Below are 21,170 nucleotides of genomic sequence, written 5' to 3'. Positions count from 1 at the left end.
AGTTCTTATGTTTAACTTCCTAATGCTATTTTTTTTAAAGATCTGCTTCTTAACTTTGGCTTTGTAGCTGCTGACAAACACTGTTGCTAATTTGAAGGGGCACTATGCAGTTTTGGCCATTTCTTCGCTGTTTTCTCACTCTTTGATCATAGGTTTCTCTATAGAGCCCCCCTACAGGTTTCTCTATAGCACCCCCTAAAGGTTTCTCTATAGAGCCCCATCCCCCCTACAGATTTCTCTAAACTGTAAAGAGATTACTATATAACGTCATCATCTCAGAGCAGCTCACATTTAAACTTTTACCAGAACAAAAACAAACATAAACCCAGATTTTTCAACCACAAATTTAAATAAAACAAGCGTTTAACACAGCTTACAATAAAAAATGAAAATAATAATAATAATAATGATATCAGCAGATTTTTCTGTTGATATTATTATTATTTTGAATAATCAACCATTTTTCCACCAAGATACAGTTTTCTTCACAGACTTTTCCCCCAATGAGTACGGCTGGTTGCCCAAATACTATTTCACCTTAAAGTTAACAGTAACAGTTTTTAGAGGGTTCTTAGGTGTGTCCTGTTTCCCAGTAGAGACCTTTTAGATTTTAATTTTTTTGTCGGAAGAGATTTAACAAGTCTTCATCTTAAGTGAAAACAACCAGAGCTGCAAAGATTTGCCGATTAGTTGCCAACTATTAAATCAATCAATAAATCAGTTTGAGTCATTTTTATGTAAAAACAGGTAAATTTGTGTGATTGCAGCTTGTTAAATGTGAACATGTTCTAGTCTCTCCTCGGGGACAGGAAGCTGAATATCTTTGAGTTTTGGACAAAACAAGACATTTGAGGACGTTGTCTTGGGATTTTTGGGGAACACTGATTCACATCTTTCACCATTTTCTGACATGTTAGAGAGCAAATAACTAATACATTCATCCAGAAAGATAAATTGATGCAATATAATCGATAGTTGCAGCTAAAAACACCATGAAGTAGCAAATAATCATACAACTAAAGAATTTGTAGAGTAAATTTCTCTGGACAACCAGCCCCTTAAGTCTCTAAAACACCTTTAGCAGCGCAGAAGTTTCAATGCACCCCGCTGTGTTTTGAATTATGCACTTGTACTCGCCAGCATCACTCCGGGTCACGTTAGTAATGAGCAGATTAAAATGGCCTGCAGTTTTCTCCTGGATTATACACCTGCCGCCTGTGACTCGGGTTTCATCTTTATACCACTCGGCGGTGGGGTTTGGCTTACCGTTAACCAGACACTGGAGGATAACTGGCGTCCCTGCCGCTGCTGTAACGTTCGTCAATGGGATGATGCATTTAGGCGATGTCTCAGTCACCTGGAACTGGAAGCTACACATATCCGAAGACTTCCCTTTGAACTCTATCTTGTCATCCTTTGCTGGTTCAGCAAATACATCAAAGTTAATGCTAACGTACTTCTCTCCCTGTTCGCTCATTTCGCTGTCAGTCTTGGCCACAAGCCTGACGGCCCGCTGCGACTCATCTGCCTCCTGCTCAAACTCAAACTCCAGCTCAATTTCTGACACCTGCTCGCTGTCAAAAGACGTGTTTCCAACCACCATGTCAAACTTCTGCGGCTGGACTTTGGCGCTTCCGAGAGACACGGCAGTCAACTCCCTGCCTCGGGTCTTCCCTGAGAAAGCCTTGGCGTTTAACACCACCAGACAGGCCCTACACAAAGTCTCCCCGACAACGTTGATAGCCCTGCAGGTATACACGCCGCTATCCTGTGTTGTGACTTTACAGATCTTCATGAAGTGGTTATCTCCATCGGAAGAGTGCAAGTATTTTTTGTTATTGTGAGGAAGCTTTTTGTCACCTTTGAACCAGGACACAATGGGAGATGGGATTCCCATTAGTGAGCACTCGAACATGACAGTGGTACCCTCTGGGGTCTCCATGTCACAGATGGGATTGATGAACCTTGGAGGCATCTCAGTGACCTCAAAAGCTATTTTTAAATCATCATGCTCCTGGGTGACAAAGTCCACAGTTCCCTCCTCGTAAATACTCGGTAAAACATCCAAAGATATGATCATGCTTTTGTTGTCGGCCGTGTACTCTGGGATAGTGATGATCTTAACTTGTCTCTCAAATTCTTTCACCTCGTTTTCATCCAATTCTACTTCGAGTAGAATCTCCTGCGGTGAGGGAGAACGAGAAGAATCATCCTCCTCTACATCAAACTCCATCACGTGCTGAAGGGTGACGGCAGGAGGGGCAGGCATAAACTTCACTTCCTGTGATACAACTCCCACTAAAGCAACACTTCGGGCTTCCCCAACATAGTTCACAGCCTCGCAAATATATTCTCCCTGGTCGGCTTTGGTGACATTGTGAATTGTTAGCGAGATGCTATCGCCATCTCTCTCCATTTTAACTCTGTTGTCTGCCACAAGTTGGGTTTTGTTACAGAACCATTTCACCTCGGGGGAAGGGAGGCCAAACACCTCGGCGTAAAACGTCAGCGAGTCATTTTCAAACACTCTTTTCCTAATGAGAGGTTTAAGGAAAGCAGGAGGGATCCCCTGCACTTTCTCCTGAAGACTCGCCAGGCCTATTCCCTTGGTAAGGTATCGATTCTCGTCCACATTTATTCCAGGAGGTGTTGTTTCAATGCCCTCGTCACCAGGAGAAGTCAAGAACTGAACGGGTGAGAAGAACATCTCGCTGGAGCCTCCTGTCGAGGGTCGCTTATGCTCTACAGGGGAGAAGGGATATTCCTGAGGGGTCATAAACCCACCAGGTGAATCAGAACTTAGAGTATGGAAGGACATGTGAGACTTGGGAGTCTGGAAGGACTCTGCAATCGGCTGTGAGACCTCGGTAGACGAGCCTGGGGTGTAAAACCGCTCGGCTACTTCGGCTAGCTCTTCGCTTACAGTGCTGCCAATCTCTATTGACATCTCCGACTCAGGGGACAGAGGTCTTCCCCAGTCTGTTGGAGGGTTGTAATAGTCATAAACAGTGCCAAAGGTGACCTCCTCTTCCTCCATGGAGCTAACAGATGCTGCTGCTCCCCCAGCTTCAGCTTCCGGGGCCTTGTGCAAACTTCCTCTTTCCTGTAAAGATGCAACCAAGCTTTGACGTTCCTCAGCAGCAGCATCAGGAAGAAGTGGTTTCTTTTCTCTGTCTACTTTAGGCTTGACCATAAGCGGTTTAGGTTCTGGCTCCAAGTAATCAATGCTCTCATCTTTACCCTTGATTTGTGCATGAGGCTCAACTACATCACCAGTTATTTCCTCTGCTACTTCTGTCATATCGGCCTGGGACTCCGGCATACTTAGGAAGACACCACTGTCCATTGAAAACTCTGGAATTGAAATCAGTTCCTCCCCAGCAAGTTCCTTACCGTCACCTTCTGCCTCGCTTGGAATAAATGAAGACCCTGCAGCTACACTTTGTCTTTGTTTGAGAGATTCAGGAGTTATTTTAGGCTTACGAGCTTCTTCAGCTGGAGCCGAAGTTCTGACAGATCGTTTTACTGCTGGGACTTTTTCAGATTGGAAAGGAATAAAGCTACTAGTTCTGTCAAATGTACGCACAGTGTCCTCCCTTACCGTTTCCACTTCACATGCCTCCATTTGTTGGGGCATTTGAGCAGGTTTCTGTGGTTTAGGCCTCACCAGGTTTGGAGACTCTTGCACTTCCTCCACAAACTGTTTAAGTACACTGGGGCTTTCTGTTGAAACTGCTCCCTCTTCACCATCACTAGAGATGCGAGAGATCTCACGGCCTTCCTCCTGAGAGGAGATGGGCTGGGAGGTCTTGGAAAAGACAGATTTGGGTGCTACAGGGTTTTGAAGGAAAACTGATTTTTCTGAAGCAGGAATACTTTCAGTGAAATCTGGTTCTGGTCTTCCATGAACATCTTTGGGAGAACCTGGATTTCCTTTTGTAGCAGAAGCAAGGCTAACACCACCTTCTGAATGGAGTCCAGGTTCAATTACTTGTTCTTGCTGGTCTAGGAGAATGGGCACCGGTGGAATAAACTCCTCAGGGAAAAGTGTTTCCTTTCTCTGCTCTTCGGGAGAGGGGGGCGGCGGTAATGCAACTCCAGAATCTGACTCAAAAGCTTGTTTAATCTGAGAAACCTTTATCACAGCGGCAGAAGCCGACAGACCACATCCGGATACAGTTGGAGGCTCTCTTGAGACATTGGGTCTGGATTTTGGGGCTTTGGATTTGCAAGATGGAGCTTGTGAATTATATTCCATCGTACTGACACTGTCCTCAGTGTGAGTGATGGTAGCATTGCTGAATACGGCAGGTATCTTGACATCCTCGGAAAATTGCACAGGCTCTGCGACTTGAAATGACACATCACAGACGCTTGTAACCTCCCCCATCTGATTTCTAGCAACACATTTGTACTCCCCAGCATCAGTGTGTGTAAAACTGTCAATATAGAGCCTGTACAATTTATCATCTACCTCACGTCTGTATTTTCCGGCCGTGAAGTCGAGGCAAACGTCGTCATGATACCATGCAACTTCTGGGGTGAGTTCACCTGTGATAACACATTCCAACACAGCAGTGTTGCCCTCAGAACAGGAGATATTCACTAATTCGCTGACCACGAGAGGAGCTTCACCAACCACATCAAAGGAGAAAGTAAATTTGTGTTTGACAGCCTGAGAAGCTCCGTCATCGCCCGGTACATCTGTGGGTTTCTCCGTTAAAGCTTGAGGTTTTTCCTCACTGATTTCCCCTGTCATGTCAGGGAGAGGAGTGGCAGCGGTAATTCTGATTTCTACCGCTGAGGAGCCAAAAGACTCATCTGTGCAGAGACGTCTGAGGGTCACCGCCTGAGGCACCTGTAGTGTTGCCTTTCCTGAATCCATGTAGGTCTTAAGTTCTGCCTCCATCGCTCTCTCCTGGGTTTCCTCACCCTTCTCTGGCTCCTCTGTAACTACCACCTCCTGTGCAGCCGCCGACTTTCTCGTCACTTTTTTGTCGGAGATCTCAAGACTGCCGCTGCAGATGGATTGGCCGTTTTTATTGGTTATGACACAGTCATATGTCCCCTTGTGGTCTGTTGTTGGATAGAAGATAGTGAGCTTTGATTTGTTCGATTTGCTTGTGATATCATAGTCGGGGTTGTCGGCTATTGGGAGGCCATCTTTGAGCCAAGTGACTGTGGGTACAGGGTAACCCTGGAATTGGCAGGTAAACTCTGACATCTCACCGATTTTAGCTTTGACTGAAGATAATTCCTTCACAAATACTGGACGGGAGCCTCCAGCACTTGTATCCTCTTGTTTAATCCTGTTTGACTCATGAGTTTGGTATACTCCACTTAAATTTGACTCCTCTCGGGCTCTCCTTTCATCCTTCTTTATAGCTCCGAGTTCAAGGATTTCTGCACTAATTTCAGCCTCCTGTTTTGACCTTTTCGGATGTCCACTTATTTCCTCTCTCTTTATACCTGCAAAATCCTTCTGTCGTCCCCATTCGCTGCTCTCTTTGGTAGGTCCCATCTCGTCTCTCGTCTCTCTCTCCTCTCTCACGTCTGACTGGAAGCGATGGTAGCTGGATTTATCTGCAGCCATTGCATATTCCTCCCTAATCTGCCTCCTCTCTGCCTCTTTTTCCAGATTGTGTGGTAAACCAGCATGAGTAGGAGAATGCCTTGTAATTGAAGAAGGCTCACAAGGAGGAGATGGTTCGTACCCAGCGGCATGTTGAAGAGGTGAAGGTTTTTCTGTTGATATGGCTCCACCAGCAAGGGTTGGAAGCTCACTGCGATGGGTTTTTTGAGAAGTGCCACCACGATGAAGTTTACTATCTAATGTTGGAACTTGGGACTCAAACAGCAACCCCGAGCCAGGCTGTTTTATTGATTGATTAGCCAAAGCCCAATCAGACTCCAGTTCAACTACTTCCTCTTGTTCTACAGCATCTTGTTGCCATTTCAGGATGCGCTGAGCCAGTGCTTCTTCCTCGCTTACAAAGTACTCACTGTCCCTCTGCAACCTGGTCTCACGGCCCTCTGTTGGGAGTTCGCCAGCAGGCGGCCACTGCAGGCTATCACCCTGCTGGTCTTGGAAACTAGCAGGAACTGACTCGCTCAAAAGAAACTTCTCTTTGGCGTTCTTTCCAGGTTCTTTCTTCTTGCTACGGACCACTTCAGTTTCCAAAGCAGATGCCACTGCAACATTTAATCCAACCTCAGTGGTTTTCTCTGTCTGGATCTGGGAGAAACCTTCAACCCATTCGGACTCCGGCTTCACAGCTTGCTCTTGTTCCAGCTGAACATTTTGTTGCCATTTCATGATCCGCTGGGTCAAAGCCTCCTCTTCACTGACAAACTTCTCACTTTCACTTTTCAGCTCAGAGAGGTTCTCCCTTGACAGCTGTAGCTCACGTTCTTCTCCTGTCTTCTCAAACAACATCTTCTCTGTTCTGGTTTTTGCTCTAGGTGATGACTCAGCTTCCACTTCTGCAGCTCTTGCTTTTATTCTGGGGGATCTCTGTGCCAGCATGGGTGATGCTTTAGTGTCCAAATCTCCTGGTCTGGCTTTTGTTCTGGCCTTAGGCAAAACGGCACATGTTTCACCGTCTTCAACTCTGCCTTTTACTTTAGGTGACTTTGGTGTTGAAATGGTAGCATGGTCTACAGCTACTCTTTTCTCCACCACTTCCTGCTGGGTGTAAATGTGCCCCTCAGGCTCAATGTACTGTGACTCTGCCGGCACAGGCAGATCATTTTTCTCCTCTTCTGACATTTGAATACCATGCTGCCATTTCCTGATCCGCAGAGCCAGGAGTTTTTCCTCACACTGCATCCGTTCAGCTTCCAAGCTCTTCTCATACTGATCCCTCAAAGACTCCCCTTCATGATCCTCCTGGTGTTGCCCGACTGTTTCTGGTGTTACAGCTTCACTAAGGATAATCTCTTTGGAAGATTGTCTTAGCTTGGGTGACTTTCCCAGTCTGTCCTCTTCCCTGGCTGTTGTTCTAGGTGAATAATCCACTTCTCTAGCTTTTATTAAGGGGGATGGTTGTGATGGCTTAACTTTAATTTCTTCTAATTTGGCTTCCATTGTGGCTGATGTTGTAAGCAAGGAGGTGGACATTTCCATTTCTTCTCCTCTGGCTTTTGCTTGAGGTGATTTGAGTGTTGGCACACTTGCACCTGATTTGGGTTTTGGCACACTTGCACCTACAGGATCTACCAACCTTGCTTTCATTCTTGGTGATTTATGGAAAGATGAAGGCATGGCCTCAGTTTCTGAAGTTGCTTTTTCCTCCGTCACTTCCTGCTGCGCAGGCTCTATGTAATGCATCTCTTCTGGCATGGGCACATCGGTTTCAGGGGTCTCCTCTTCTGACATCCTACTTCCTTGCTGCCATTTCCTGATCCGCAAGGCAAGGAGTTTTTCCTCACACTGCATTCGTTCAGAATCTATGCTCTTCTCATACTGAGCCCTCAAAGACTTGCTTTCGCTTTCTTCAAATGGAGCGGCGGCTATTGTTGCTATGTCTTCTGCTGTTAACTTCTCCCTGAGGTTGTCTTGAGCATGCACTATTCGACCAGATTCGCTGCTTTTAGCGTATGATGTTTCAGAGTACGGGACTTCAGGGTGTCGTAGCTCGTCTTCAGTCTTTGCAGACGCCACGTTTTGGTCCGCAAGCACACTGCGACGTTCACTTACCATTTCGTTGAATCTAGCATCCGCCCGCGACTCAAGGTAACTTTCAACCTTTTTATCCGCCAGGGTCTCTGAATACATTTCCCCTGATTTCCTTTCCGTCCGTGGCACCATTGTATCAACCAAATCTCCTCTCATAATCTGAATGGCCCTGGTTCTGGACTGAGGCTCAAATGAATGCCTCATACGACGCTGAGAGGGTTCCCTGTTTGAGCTTTTACTTTGAAACTCTTGATGACTATCCCCCAAATCGAAAGGTCGATTGAAATGCTGGACATCGGCTATAGTTGCAGGCTTCACCCTGAGCCTCTCTACATATTCGGCATAGCTCGACTCGCTGGCAACTGATTCAGACTCAAACTCAGAGGACGACATGGTGGAGATAGAAAGCCTCTTCTTCTGTTTGACAGCTTTTTGGAGTGTGGTAAGTTTTGTTCTTACCTCGTTGTGAAGGCTCTCAGTGTCACTAAACCTGTCGCTGTACCTGTCGCTGCACCTGTCGCTAAACTTGTCACTGAACCTCGCACCGGTGCGCCGGTCACAGTAGATATCACTGAACCTGTCATTAAAACGCTCGGACCTGTCAAACATGGCTGGAGGGGATGGGGCGCGCTCAGAGGCAGTCTCCAACCGTTTGGACTCTTTCTCTGCCTCCTTTTCTTTGGCATGGGAACTGGCCCTGAAGTAAACAGTACGCACCAAAGAGTTCTTAGATTGAGATCTTCCCTGATGAACTTTGGACATCTTGTCAAACGGGGACCCTACACACCTGAGCTCAACCCTAAACTTCCTCTCTTTCCTCTGCTCTGCCATGGTGTCTATGCTTTCGTGGGCTTTGGCAGAGCGTCTAACAAAGCCCAGGTAGTTTGCAGACTGCTCTTCCCTCAGTGACACCAAAAGTGATGCTGTGGACTCGGCCGAACCCTCCGTGTTTATTGCCATGACTTTATAACTACCCGAGTCCTTCTCTTTGATACAATCGATAACGAGACTGGTAGTATGCATGTGCATTTTGCTGTCTGTACACATCCTACGTCTACGCTCTTTAGGAATAGATTTATTGTTATGAAACCAGAGGATAGTTGGTTGAGGACATGCAACCAGTTTACACTTTAACTCCACCGGTTCTCCTTCGAGAACTGATCGGAACTTTAGTTTCTTGGTAAAAGAGGGTTTGATGTTCTCCGTCCACGAGCTGATGGATGAGGTTCTGCTGGAGCAGCGATTGGCCGACACCAGGCCATGATCGGGGAAGTCCTCTGTGTCGGAGAAGGCTCCCCTCAGCTGTCGAGCGCCGATGAGTTCTGCTGTGCTCCTTTGCGGCGTTTCTTCTTTACTTTCGTGATAAAACAGCTCTGAAATAGAAACGGACAACGATCAGCAAAACACAATGGCCAGCGGTTAAAAAAAGAGAGAAAAGGATTTGTAATGACTCATTAATGGAAATATTAAATGCATGCTGGGAGTCACAAGGCCATAAGAAATAATTTCACTCACCATATTTGTTCGAATAAACGCAAGACTTGGTTCTTTTTATTAGAAACCTTCAGGAAGTTTTGATCCTTCGTCTGTGGAAATTTCTTCAAAACATAAATTATTTTATTATCATTAAAAAAGCATAATGTTTCCCAGATGGGCTGCTTACATTGACCTGTTTTATTTAATTGATCATTGCTTCTGCTTTACACTAGGATATCCCTTACCTGACTTGCAGACAGGAGAATAAACGCCCTTTCTAATCCTTAAACTTAAGAGAAAATAAATTATGCATCAACGAGAGAAAAAGCTCTCCAAAACAAATCTCGTATTCCAAAACTTAAACAAATGAAGCTGTACAATTGGGTGAGAAGGCGTTTATTCGAACTAATATAGTTTACTGGTGTTATTTAGTGCAAACCACAGGAATGACATCCCACTATCTGCAAGCCAGGCTAAGAAATATTTAGCTGGAGGAAGGTATGAGTTCCAGATGCAGTCCACCTCCATATCTTTTAAAGGGCATTTCATATCCGGAAGCTTTAAAAGATACGCATCCTGCGCCTTTTCTGGGAAAAGATCAGAAGACACCTTCATGCCAAAAAAACAAAATCGAACTTTCGGATGCAAATCGTGTCAAAAACTGATACAGGCAAGATGTATCAGTGCTGCCTGAGGGAAACCATGAAATATCATCAGAACAAGAGCATGGAGAAGAATACAGACTGTCTTTCACATAAAGATGACATGCTACCATGGGAATTCAAAGATCACTTCTTATTAAAGGGACAGTTCAACATTAAGACATATTTACCAACTCTAAAAGCAGTCTGTTGTTGCAGGTCCACTGTAATCCTTTTCTTGAAAAATTAAAACATGCATCAACACACACGTCTTTCTCTAAATTTTCAACAGCTTCTCCACCTTCAACAAGTCCCAGCTTGCATCACAGTTACCTGCTGACAGACTGCTTTAGAAATGTGAAACATTAATCAAATAAAACATAAAAAGATAGTTAAACTGTCCCTTTCTTCACCGTGCAGTTCTCCTGGAGTGATAATGTTTAGGTTTTCTACACGCCGACCTTACCTTTGACTTCTTGCTCGATCTTGGCCTCGATGTGCTCTCTCACGTGAGTCACTGTGAAGGAAAGATATGACATGAATACATTGCATCGTGCTTGGACCTTCATCCAGGTAGAAATTGCAGAAGCATTTTAAATTAAAATACCTACAAACAATGACACAGTTTAAAATTAGGATAGAGGATTGTTTGAGTACTCCATGAACATGTGCTGTTATTGGTGACTGCTGGCGATTACATTGAGATGATAGTAAAATGTTAAATTACCAAATGTCTTCTTCTGTTTTTTGTTGTCTGTTTTTACTGTTTATTTTAAATATAGAACTATTATGATCCTGTGTTGGCCTGGACTCTCTTATAAAAGAGATTCTGAATCTCAATGGAATTATTCCTGGTAAAATAAAAATAACTACGACAGGTTTGCATTTTCAACCTAAGAACGATGAGGTGACGTAGCAAAATGACTGGAGCCAAACTCCATCTCCAAACTCATCCTGGGTTTTAATCTGGATTTCTCCAGACTTTAAAAAAGACTGAGACATTAGAGGGTGACAGCAAAGGTGCAACTCTTCTTCATTGTTGTATTTATGTATATCAGAATTTATGTACTTGTGATACTTTTATAACATTCACTTTTGTTTTCAGGTCTTAGTACAACACATGTTAGGAGAGAAATTTAGTTGCTGGTTGTGACAGTGGGGGGGTGGTAAGGGCCCAAGTGGTAATTTAATGTATTGCAATTAAAATCAGTGAAAGACATTGTTAAAAAGGTGATTTTGAAGTGAGAACTCAAACAATGCAAACAATAATAACAATAGTAATAATAATAACATCGTCAGTGTTCTGTAAAATCTGTAAGAAACACAATGAAAGATCACAACGACGCAAGAAACAGACATTTAATAACACAGAGAAGGGTTGGAGGGACAACAGAGGACGTTATTAATGAGGTAGAGTGATGACGGAGTAGGGAGGAGGGGGTTCCTGATGAGGAAGGAAGTGATGAGGAAGGTGGAGGTTATAATCCCAGGCTTCAAACAAACTGGTGGTGGTGATCTTTCTGGAACTGTGAGGTTAGTCAGATCTGGAGGAGGGATGTCCCGAAATATTTTTTCATATGGTTTTGGAAGCACGACGCTAAAATGGATCCTTCAGAAAAAAAATTAAAGTTTATGTGGGACGCATGGCGTAGCCTCAAACGTGCGTTTCTTAGTCAGTAATCATGGCGGATTGAAAGACTAAAGAGGCCTGAGGCTGCAGCGTGTGAACCGTGTCCACATTCTGGTTTGAGGCTGCAGCGTGTGAACTGGTTATTATAAGAAGACAGAAGATAGATAGTTGATTAAAGATAGCTCCCATGTCTGCAGAACATGCAGGAAAGAAGTTTCTGCTAACACAGGGGAACACATTTAAAAATACAGAAAAAGTGAAAATAAATTGAAAAAAATCAACAAAAACATTTATTCTTTAAACACTGAAAAAGTGACAGAAATACTGTTAAAAAATTGACTAAAACATAATGTAAAAAAGTCAAAAATTGACAAAAAATAATAATAAAAAATGGACTAAAACATAATTTAAAAAACGTAAAAAAAGTGACATAAAATTGGAATAAAATGACAAAAAAAAACATTGAGAAAAGTCTAGAAAAAAACAACAAAATGCTGTAATTTCCACCCAGAAAAAGTTGCAGGTAGACGGGAAGACGACACGAGGGTAAAAGCCTACTTTAAATCCGAATATAGTTATAATATAATATAATACAATATCATAACTATATGACATACTATTATATAATTATGATATATAATATAATTTGGCGGACCGGTTCGGGACATCCCTGGAGGTGTTTTGTCCGGAGACGACGGAGGAGTTCGCGGCGGGTGGATTAATCTCGCAGGAAGAGAAACCCGGCTGCAGCCGACACATCCGGATGTTACCTTCTTCTACTTCTTCTTCTTCTTCTTCCTGGGTGATGGTGAGAGTGGCCGAGCACGCGGCCTCTCCGGAGGCATTAGCGGCTCGGCAGGTGTACTGCCCGGCGTGCTCGGGAAACGCGTCCACGATGATGAGCACGGCGGCGTTGGTCACCTCGTCGAAGTGGAACACCACGTTCCTGGTGGGCTGGACCGGCTGCCGGTTGTGGAACCAGCTGATCTCCGGCCTCGGCACGCTGGACACGCAGGCGTGGAAGCGCGCCACGGCCCCGTGTGGCACCGTGCAGCTCGTGATTGGCTGGATGAAAATGGGCTTTTGGCCGGAGGACGGTTTCTTTAACGTGGCGGAGACATGCCGCGGAGACTCGGCAGCGCTGTCCGAGCTTTGCTTTCGCCCTGAAAGGAAGCACGTGATTGGCTTTATGTGTTATGTTCCCGGTCTCTGAAACTCATTACCCCCCCTCCCCCAACACAGAAACATCAACCCCCCCAACACAGAAACATCAACCCCCCCAACACAGAAACATCAACCCCCCCAACACAGAAACATCAACCCCCCCCAACACAGAAACATCAACCCCCCCCCAACACAGAAACATCGACCCCCCATTTATCATAATATAGTCATATTTCTCTGTATTTCTTTTGCTTTAAAATATATGTGAAACCTGACCTTTTTTTGTAAGAGCATATATATGTATATATTATTATTATTATTATTATTATTATTATTATTATTATTATTATTATTATTATTATTATTATTATCATCCAAGTAGAGTATACCAGCAGAGGACCCAGTGGAGTACCCAGTAGAGAACCCAGTGGAGTACCCAGTAGAGAACCCAGTGGAGTACCCAGTGGAGTACACAGTAGAGTACCCAGTGGAGTACCCAGTAGAGAACCCAGTAGAGTACCCAGTGGAGTACCCAGTAGAGAACCCAGTAGAGTACCCAGTGGAGTACCCAGTAGAGTACCCAGTAGAGTACCCAGTGGAGTACCCAGTAGAGTACCCAGTGGAGTACCCAGTAGAGGACCCAGTAGAGGACCCAGTAGAGTACCCAGTAGAGTACCCAGTGGAGTACCCAGTAGAGGACCCAGTAGAGTACCCAGTGGAGTACCCAGTAGAGGACCCAGTAGAGTACCCAGTGGAGTACCCAGTAGAGTACCCAGTAGAGTACCCAGTGGAGTACCCAGTAGAGGACCCAGTAGAGTACCCAGTAGAGTACCCAGTAGAGTACCCAGTGGAGTACCCAGTAGAGTACCCAGTAGAGTACCCAGTGGAGTACCCAGTAGAGTACCCAGGGCGGGGGACGTACCGTCCAGAGACAGCGTGGCGGAGCAGGACACGGTCCCGGCGGAGTTGGTGGCCACGCAGGTGTACTGTCCCTCGTCCTCGGGGTAGACCCGGGAGATCTCCAGCTGGCAGCTGTCGTCAAACTGGGACATCCGGAAGAATTCGGACTGCTTGATCTCGGTCTGCTGGTGGAACCAGCTGATCCTCACATCTGGACAGAAGGGAAGACGTGGAGAGTTCTGAGGGGGGTCCAGCGGGTATGTCCCCCTTTGATATTTAGTGGTACACTTGTCTCTCCCTCTTTATCTCCCTCTCTTTCTCTCTCTCTCCCTCTCCCTTCCTTGCCTCCCCCCTTCTATAAGGTTAAAGCATTGTTGGTCTCACCGTCTCCGCGGACTCGGCACTGGAACCGAGCCGGTTCCCCCTCGCGGGCCGTGGCGTTGACGACGGGCGAGATGACGACCGGGGGGGCGACGGTCGCAGACGAGTCCGGAGACACCACCTCCGACACTGAAACACACACACACATCCACACACACGCACACACACACACACACGCACACACACACACACACACACACATGCACACACACGCACACCAGATCAACACACGTTCTGATGGTCCTAACTGCAGCTCTGCAATGTAACTGAGTAAATTTACTCCTTCAGTACTAATGTTGAGGTACTTGTACTGTACTTTTCTTTTCATGTTACTTTCTACTTTGGTTACTAGTTACTTTAGTTACTAATTCCTAGGACCTAGTTCCTGTAGTTCCTAGTTACAGTAGTTCCTACGTATCTGTAGTTCCTACTAACTGTGGTTCTTATTAACTGTAGTTCCTAGTATCTTTAATTCATAGTTCCTAGTTTCTAGTAACTGTATTTCCTAGTTCCTAGTTACTGTAGTTCCTAGTTCCTAATTCTTGTAGTTTCTAGTTCCTAGTTCCTACTAAATGTAGTTCCTAGTAACTTTAGTTCATAGTAACTTTAGTTACCAATTCTACGTTCCTTTTCTAGTATCTAGTTCTAGTTCCTAGTTACCTTCCACGTTGAGCGCGGCGGTGCTGGTGGCGGTGCCGTACTCGTTCTGGGCCTGGCAGTTGTAGACGGCGGCGTCCTCGGGGAAGACTTCGATAAGCAGCAGCGAGTGCTCGCCGCCGCCGTCCTGGAGGAACTTGCACTTGAAGCCGGCGGCCAGAGCCTGGGAGTTCTTGAACCAGGACACCTGCGGCGCCGGGACGCCGCTCACCTGCACCGAGAAGCGGGCGGGTTTTCCCGCCTCCACCGACTGCGGCGCCATGTGGCGAAGGATCTGCGGCGGCTCCGGGACTGAACGGGAAACAGGAAAGAAGATTCAAGATTTCAAGATTCAAGATTTCCCTCTTGCATCCCACAGATCACTGTAGTACGAAGTTAAGTGTAAAGTTTGCAGATTAAGGAAATACACGTAGAACTATCCCTAATAGTTGCGTTAACCCGTGTCCCATCGACTACGCAACTTCCTGTGTCCAAATTAAATAAAATTTATTTAAAAAATAAATGTTGTTGTCTTTTGTCGCTCTCGACATTTTGTTGCTTTTTTTTCAAGTTTGTCTTTTTTTCTGTTATTGTTATTATTTTTTTCTGCATTTCTGAACGTTTTTTGAACTATTTCATCAGAATCAGAATCAGCTTTATTCGCCAGGTGGGACAAACATTTGAGGAATTTGACTTAGGTTGGAGCTAGCCTCCGGGCGGCAGCTGGAACAGCACCACCACACGCTTTCTAACCCTAAAGAAACAATGCAGACAGCAACGTAATGTACAATACAACATCAGAACATAACGCACAAGACAACACACGGGTCATGTGGACACATGAAGGAATTCTGTGAGGTGACTTGGGGGGAGGGGGGGGAGAAACACAAGAGACCGAGGCAGTCAGACGGATACAGAGCGGGATGGGGGGGGGGAGTGTATGGTGTGTGTGTAAGATAATGAGTTGTGTGTGTGAGTGTGAAGCGTCAGACTGTCTATGTTGTTAAAAGCTCAGTTCATTCTGCTTGACCTTGAGGATAAGCCAGTGCACAGCACGAGATAGAAGTCCAGCTGCGAGTTGTGTCCCCGCTTGGGTGAAGGGAGGGTGGGGGGGGGATAGTTGAACAATTTCAGTCCAATTTAGGTTGACTCTGTTGAAAAACGTTGTTTTATCGTTTTTTTCCCCTATGCTGTGAAATTGAATTTGAATTAGATTTTTGAGTTGATAAAAAGCAGAAATCATGATTTTTTTGGACATGTTCAGATCAGAGGAGGTTAAATGCATCGCATACATTTCTATTAGATCCTATGAAACTGAATAAAAGACCCAACATTCAATGAAAGTAGCCGTTCACTTTACTTGTGGACAGCGTTGAATGAGACCATCCAGGTTACTTCGGGGCAATTTGGTTGATGCAACCCCAAAGTTTTGATATGGATACTTTAATAAGGGGTCAAATTGGACCCGAGCAGACCAGGAGGGTTAATGGCCGAGGACATGGCACAGGTTTTGTGTAGTGGTGGGGCATCCAAATATAATCCTCTCATTGAGGATTTAATGTCCTCCAAACAGCTAAAGTGCAGCCGGGGAAGATGGGTAAGTAGAGTTGTGTATCATCAGCGTAGCGGTGGTAATTTAAGGTGTGCTTTTAGGGATAGAACCAAGGGGCAGCATGTAGAGGGAGAATGACATGGGGCCAAGAACTGATCCTTGGGGGATGCCGAATTTAATACCCATGGAAGAGGAGGACTTAGTACCCAGTTTCACAGAAAGATTATTTCTTTCAATTGTGATTCAAACCAGCTTAACCGTTGTGTTGTCCTCCCGGGGCAAAAACTGGCATTTTGGTCCCTTTTTCAGACTTTTTTTAGTTTCTACTACCACCACCTTACTAGTTGTACTACTATTTCAAATTCATGGTCAATAAACCTCATTTGTATAGAATTATACCTGATATTTACAATTATTTTGACTAATAGTTAAGAAGAGAGGAATGAAAGTGATCCGTTGTATTTGCAAAGAGCGTTGGGAGGAATCCAAACCATTTTTATGGTAATTTGGTAAAAAAGAATCTCATATTTCAGATTTAGACATTTTTCAAAGGGGTCAGATTTGACCCGAGGACGACAGGAGGGTTAAGACAGAGCCCTGTAGTCCAACTCCATGACCAATGGGGTCGTCTGGGAGGATGAGCAACGCACACGATCCAGAGGCAATGGTAAGATGCCATTATGGACTTAGCGGAGGGTGGGGTCCTCCTGGTAGCATTAGCACCTCCTGCTAGCATTAGCACCTGCTGCTAGCATTAGCACCTCCTGCTAGCGTTAGCACCAACAGGCTTCAACAGGGCAAGTTATTAACATGTTTTTAGCCTCTTAACATGTTCAACATGTAATCATAAGTGCCCCCCCTTCCCTCTCTCTTTCTCTCTCTCTCCCACTCTCTGTCATCCATCCATCCCTCTCTCTCTCTCGCTCTTTCTCGCTCCATTCCTCTCATCCATTCAGCAATCCTTCTCCCTCTCTCTTTCTCTCCATCCATTCATCCCTACCTCTCTCTCTCCATCCATCGACCTCCCCATCCCTCCCTCTCTCCCCCATCTCTTCCTCTCTCTCTTTCTCTCTCTCTCTCTCAGATGATGCAACAGAGTTAATGAGTGAGACCAGGCTCAGAGTGAGACAATTGATTTTAGTTTATTAGAGAGAAGGGACAGAATCCACAGAGACATGGTGACGAGTCCCCGGCCGTGCTCGTAACAACACACACATCAGCCCATTAAAACCCCTTAAAACCCTGTAAAACTCCTCAAAACTCCTCAAAGCCCCTTCAAAATCCACTTTACTGGAGTAGAAGAACCACCTGAAGAACCCACCATTTTAGGTCTCTTGTAGTCAGCCATGTTGAGTCTCTTATAGTCGGCCATGTTGAGTCTCTTATAGTCGGCCATGTTGAGTCTCTTATAGTCGACCATGTTGAGTCTCTTATAGTCGGCCATGTTGAGTCTCTTATAGTCGGCCATGTTGAGTCTCTTATAGTCGGCCATCTTGATTCTCTTATAGTCGGCCATGTTGAGTCTCTTATAGTCCGCCATGTTGAGTCTCTTATAGTCGGCCATCTTGATTCTCTTATAGTCGGCCATGTTGAGTCTCTTATAGTCGGCCATGTTTAGTCTCTTATAGTCGGCCGTGTTGAGCCTCTTGTTGTCTTCTTTAAGGTAGACCTGCACGATTTCTTAGCTTAGAGTTGATTTCACGATTCTCTTCCATGATTTCATGTCTGTTGCACACAGGATGAAACAACACTATCTCTCTCTCTCTCTCTTTCTCTCTCCTTTTCTCTCTCTCTATCTCTCTCTCTCTATCGCTCCATCCATCCCTTGATGAAACAAAACTACCAAGCATAGATTCATTTTGGCCTCTAGAGCTTAACACCACGCGCCTGTAGAGACTGTATGAAACACGTCTCTGGTTAAAACTCACAGGAATCAATGTTCGGAAAATTAAATGAGAATCAAAGTCATTATAAATGACTTAAGAAAAATAAAAATGAAATCGTGGACAGGGTGAATTGAGACTGTGATTTTATACCGATTAATCGTGCAGGCCTACCTCGCAGTCAAAGAAAAAATTGACAAAACCTTCAGATACCTAGGTGGTCTACAACTGATAGTGAACCTAAACCTGCTATGTGGGCCGGATCAAAGTCGGCAAAGGGCCGGATTTGGCCCGCGGGCCTGGAATTTGACATCTGTGGTTTAGCCCCTTCAGACCTCTCTTTCCATAAATCAAACGAGTGTTAATTGTGGTTAGCATGAGCTTCCTGCTGACTCACTGTTGACCCGGAGGTGCACGGCGCTCCGGTTCTTGCCGGCGATGAAGGTGTACTCTCCGGCGTCGCTGCGGTACGTCTCCGACACCGTGAGGCGGTGCAGCCTGCGGATGCAGACGTAGGAGAACCGCTCCTCCGCCGAGAACTGGATCTCCACGCCGTTCCTCAGCCAGCGGGCCTCCACGTCGTCCTCGTTCACCTCGAACTCTACGGTCGCCCGCTGCTTCTCCAGAACCTGAGAGAGGAAATTAATACATTAATAACCATGTAAAAGACAAAGGAGCAGGTTCGGCTGCCAATAAGGAAGTGCCTTCAAGCTGCATTATATCTGATCTCCTGCAGGGGGGGGACTCCTTAAAGCTGCATTATATCTGATCTCCTGCAGGGGGGGACGGGACAGGACTCCTTGAATCTGCTTTATTTCTGATCTCCATCTGAACTCACAATTCAATTCAATTCAATTTTTTTTATAGTATCAATTCATAACAAGAGTTATCTCGAGTCGTTTGTCTGACGGGCCGGTCGGGGTTAGAATAAGAGTTGAAATAACAAAAATATGCTCACAGTGATTTCCCGCTCCGCCGGCTCCGAGATGCGGATGTCGCGGCCCTCCACGGTCAGCTGGGCCTTGGACACGCTGGCCCCGGCCACCACCGAGTACTCCCCGGCATCGGACATGCGAACCGTCTGGATCATCAGACGGTGAACGAACTTCTCCGCTGTCACAGTGAACCTGAACACAACACAGGAGAATGGGTTGGTTTAACGAATAGAAAGAGGATAATAAAGTTCCTAACATGGAAGATAAGATGAGAAAACCTTTGTTTGTCCCACAGTCGGGAAATTGCACAAATACAATAATTCCACATGAATTTGTAAAGAAGCACTAATGACTTATGCTACTTATATAATTCATTCATTCATAAGTTACCTGTCCTGGAACATGTCCAGCTCCTGTCCGTCCTTCATCCACACCACCTGGACGTTCGGCTCGGAGATCTCACACTCAAACACGGCCTTCTTCTTCTCCGTGATCTTTATGTCTTTAATCTTCTTCGTGAACTCAATCACACGCGCTGGAAAACACAACAGCGTGCACGGATTAATCCCAATAATATTTAGAAGGGAAAGCACACAAATAATGCCAAAAAACTGCAGGAAAAATAACGTTCAAAAATAAACGATAATTGTGTTTTTTTTAAACATCAAAAAGAGAATAAAAAAAATGCCAAATTTGTCTAAAATATGTCTAACCAAAGCATGTCTCAAGGTTTTTAAAGGTTACTAAGCAAAAAAATAATACAAAGAGGCATATTTCAGAAATAAAATAGAAAATGTAAAATCATTTTTATATATTAACAAAACGTTAGAAAAATTGTGAAATATGTACAAACAAACCCCCCACAAAATACAAAAAACAACAAAAAAATGTGAAAAATTATGTATATATTGCATGATGTCAGAAAAAAACATCCAAAAACATCCGAAAAGTATAAAAAGTTTTTTTTTGAAAATAAACCCCTGCCAAAAACATCTAAACAAAAGTATAAAATAATGTAAAAAAACATTGCAAATGTGTGAAAAAACTTTGAAAAGAAACGTCAAACATACCGGATAAAACTCCAAAATTATCCATTAAAAACAGTGAAAAATGCCCAAATTATAAAAAAATAAGCTTTTGCGATTCCTCAGTTGAACAGCAGCGGTTAAGATCTAAACTGAACTTGATTTATATGTATACATATTTTTTGAACATATATTTATATATATATTTTAACGTGCAGGAACCCCGTTACCTTCCACAAACAGGTTGGCGGCCGAGGCGGCGGAGCCGGCCACGAACTGGTACTGTCCCCCGTCCCCAAAGTGGACGTTGCGGATGGTGAGCGAGTGCGTGAGCTGGCGGCTGCGGACCTGGCAGCGGTCCGAGGACCGGACCTCCACGCCGTTCTTCAGCCACTTGTAGCTCACGCCCTCGTAGTTCACCGTCACCTCGAAGGTGATGGTGTCCCGCTCCTGGGCGTTCAGATCCTTCATCATGGACGTGATCAGGACCGCTGCACAAGGACGGAGACGGGCGTTAAAACAAGCAAGTGGAAATGTCTTAAGGAAAGACGCTGTAAAATTTTCATCAAAAATCCTAATATTTTTAGCAAAAGATTTCAAATATTTAAAGAATTTTAATTTTTTAAGTATTTTAAGCAAAATAGTTCCAATATTTAAATTAAAAAATATATATATATTTTTAGGAAATAAAATAGTAATATTTTTAAATGATCAATTTTCAACATTGTTGAAAAAGTTGTAATATTTTGAGCAAAAAGTCGTAATGTTTTTTGGAAAAAAGTCACAATATTTTTAGAAAAATTGTTCAAATATCTTAAGAATTTTTTTTGTAGGAAAAAATCAAAATGTTTTGAGAAAATAAATTGTATACATTTTCAATGATCAAGTTTCAAAAATTTTTAAAATAAAGTTGTAATTTTTTAGGAAAAAAGTTGCAATATTTTAAGAAAAAAAAAAAAGAGTTCAAATATTGTAAGATTTATTTTTATTTTTAAGAAGAAAAAAATTCTTATATTTTCAGCAAAAGAATTCAAATTTAGATTTCAAATTAATATTCAAAATATTCAAATTTAAAGAATTTTTTTTTTTTTTAGGAAAAAAACTCTAAGTATATTAAGCAAAATAGTTCCAATATTTAAATTAAAAAAAGATATATATTTTTTTAGGAAATTAAATGGTAATATTTTCAAGTGATCAATTTTCAATATTGTTGAAAAAGTTGTAATATTTTGAGCAAAAAGTCGTAATATTTTTTGGAAAAAAGTCACA

The 21,170-nt window shown here is 44.0% G+C and overlaps 1 protein-coding gene across 1 annotated transcript in view; it reads right to left on the bottom strand.

Annotated features, from left to right (window-relative positions):
- LOC117953076 (titin-like) overlaps positions 1–21,170 on the bottom strand; it is a 225,219-nt gene that overhangs the window by 181,756 nt on the left and 22,293 nt on the right. Inside the window, 8 exon segments of the mRNA XM_034885791.1 lie at positions 10,262–10,312; positions 13,512–13,700; positions 13,874–13,999; positions 14,531–14,818; positions 18,339–18,570; positions 18,900–19,068; positions 19,267–19,411; positions 20,132–20,392. Of these exon segments, the coding sequence (XP_034741682.1) occupies positions 10,262–10,312; positions 13,512–13,700; positions 13,874–13,999; positions 14,531–14,818; positions 18,339–18,570; positions 18,900–19,068; positions 19,267–19,411; positions 20,132–20,392 (1,461 nt within the window).

Source organism: Etheostoma cragini, chromosome 11 (genome assembly GCF_013103735.1).
Source record: "Etheostoma cragini isolate CJK2018 chromosome 11, CSU_Ecrag_1.0, whole genome shotgun sequence".
Classification (NCBI taxonomy): domain Eukaryota; kingdom Metazoa; phylum Chordata; class Actinopteri; order Perciformes; family Percidae; genus Etheostoma; species Etheostoma cragini.
Note: the sequence above shows the minus strand (reverse complement) of the source record. Positions and strands in the feature narration are given on the sequence as shown.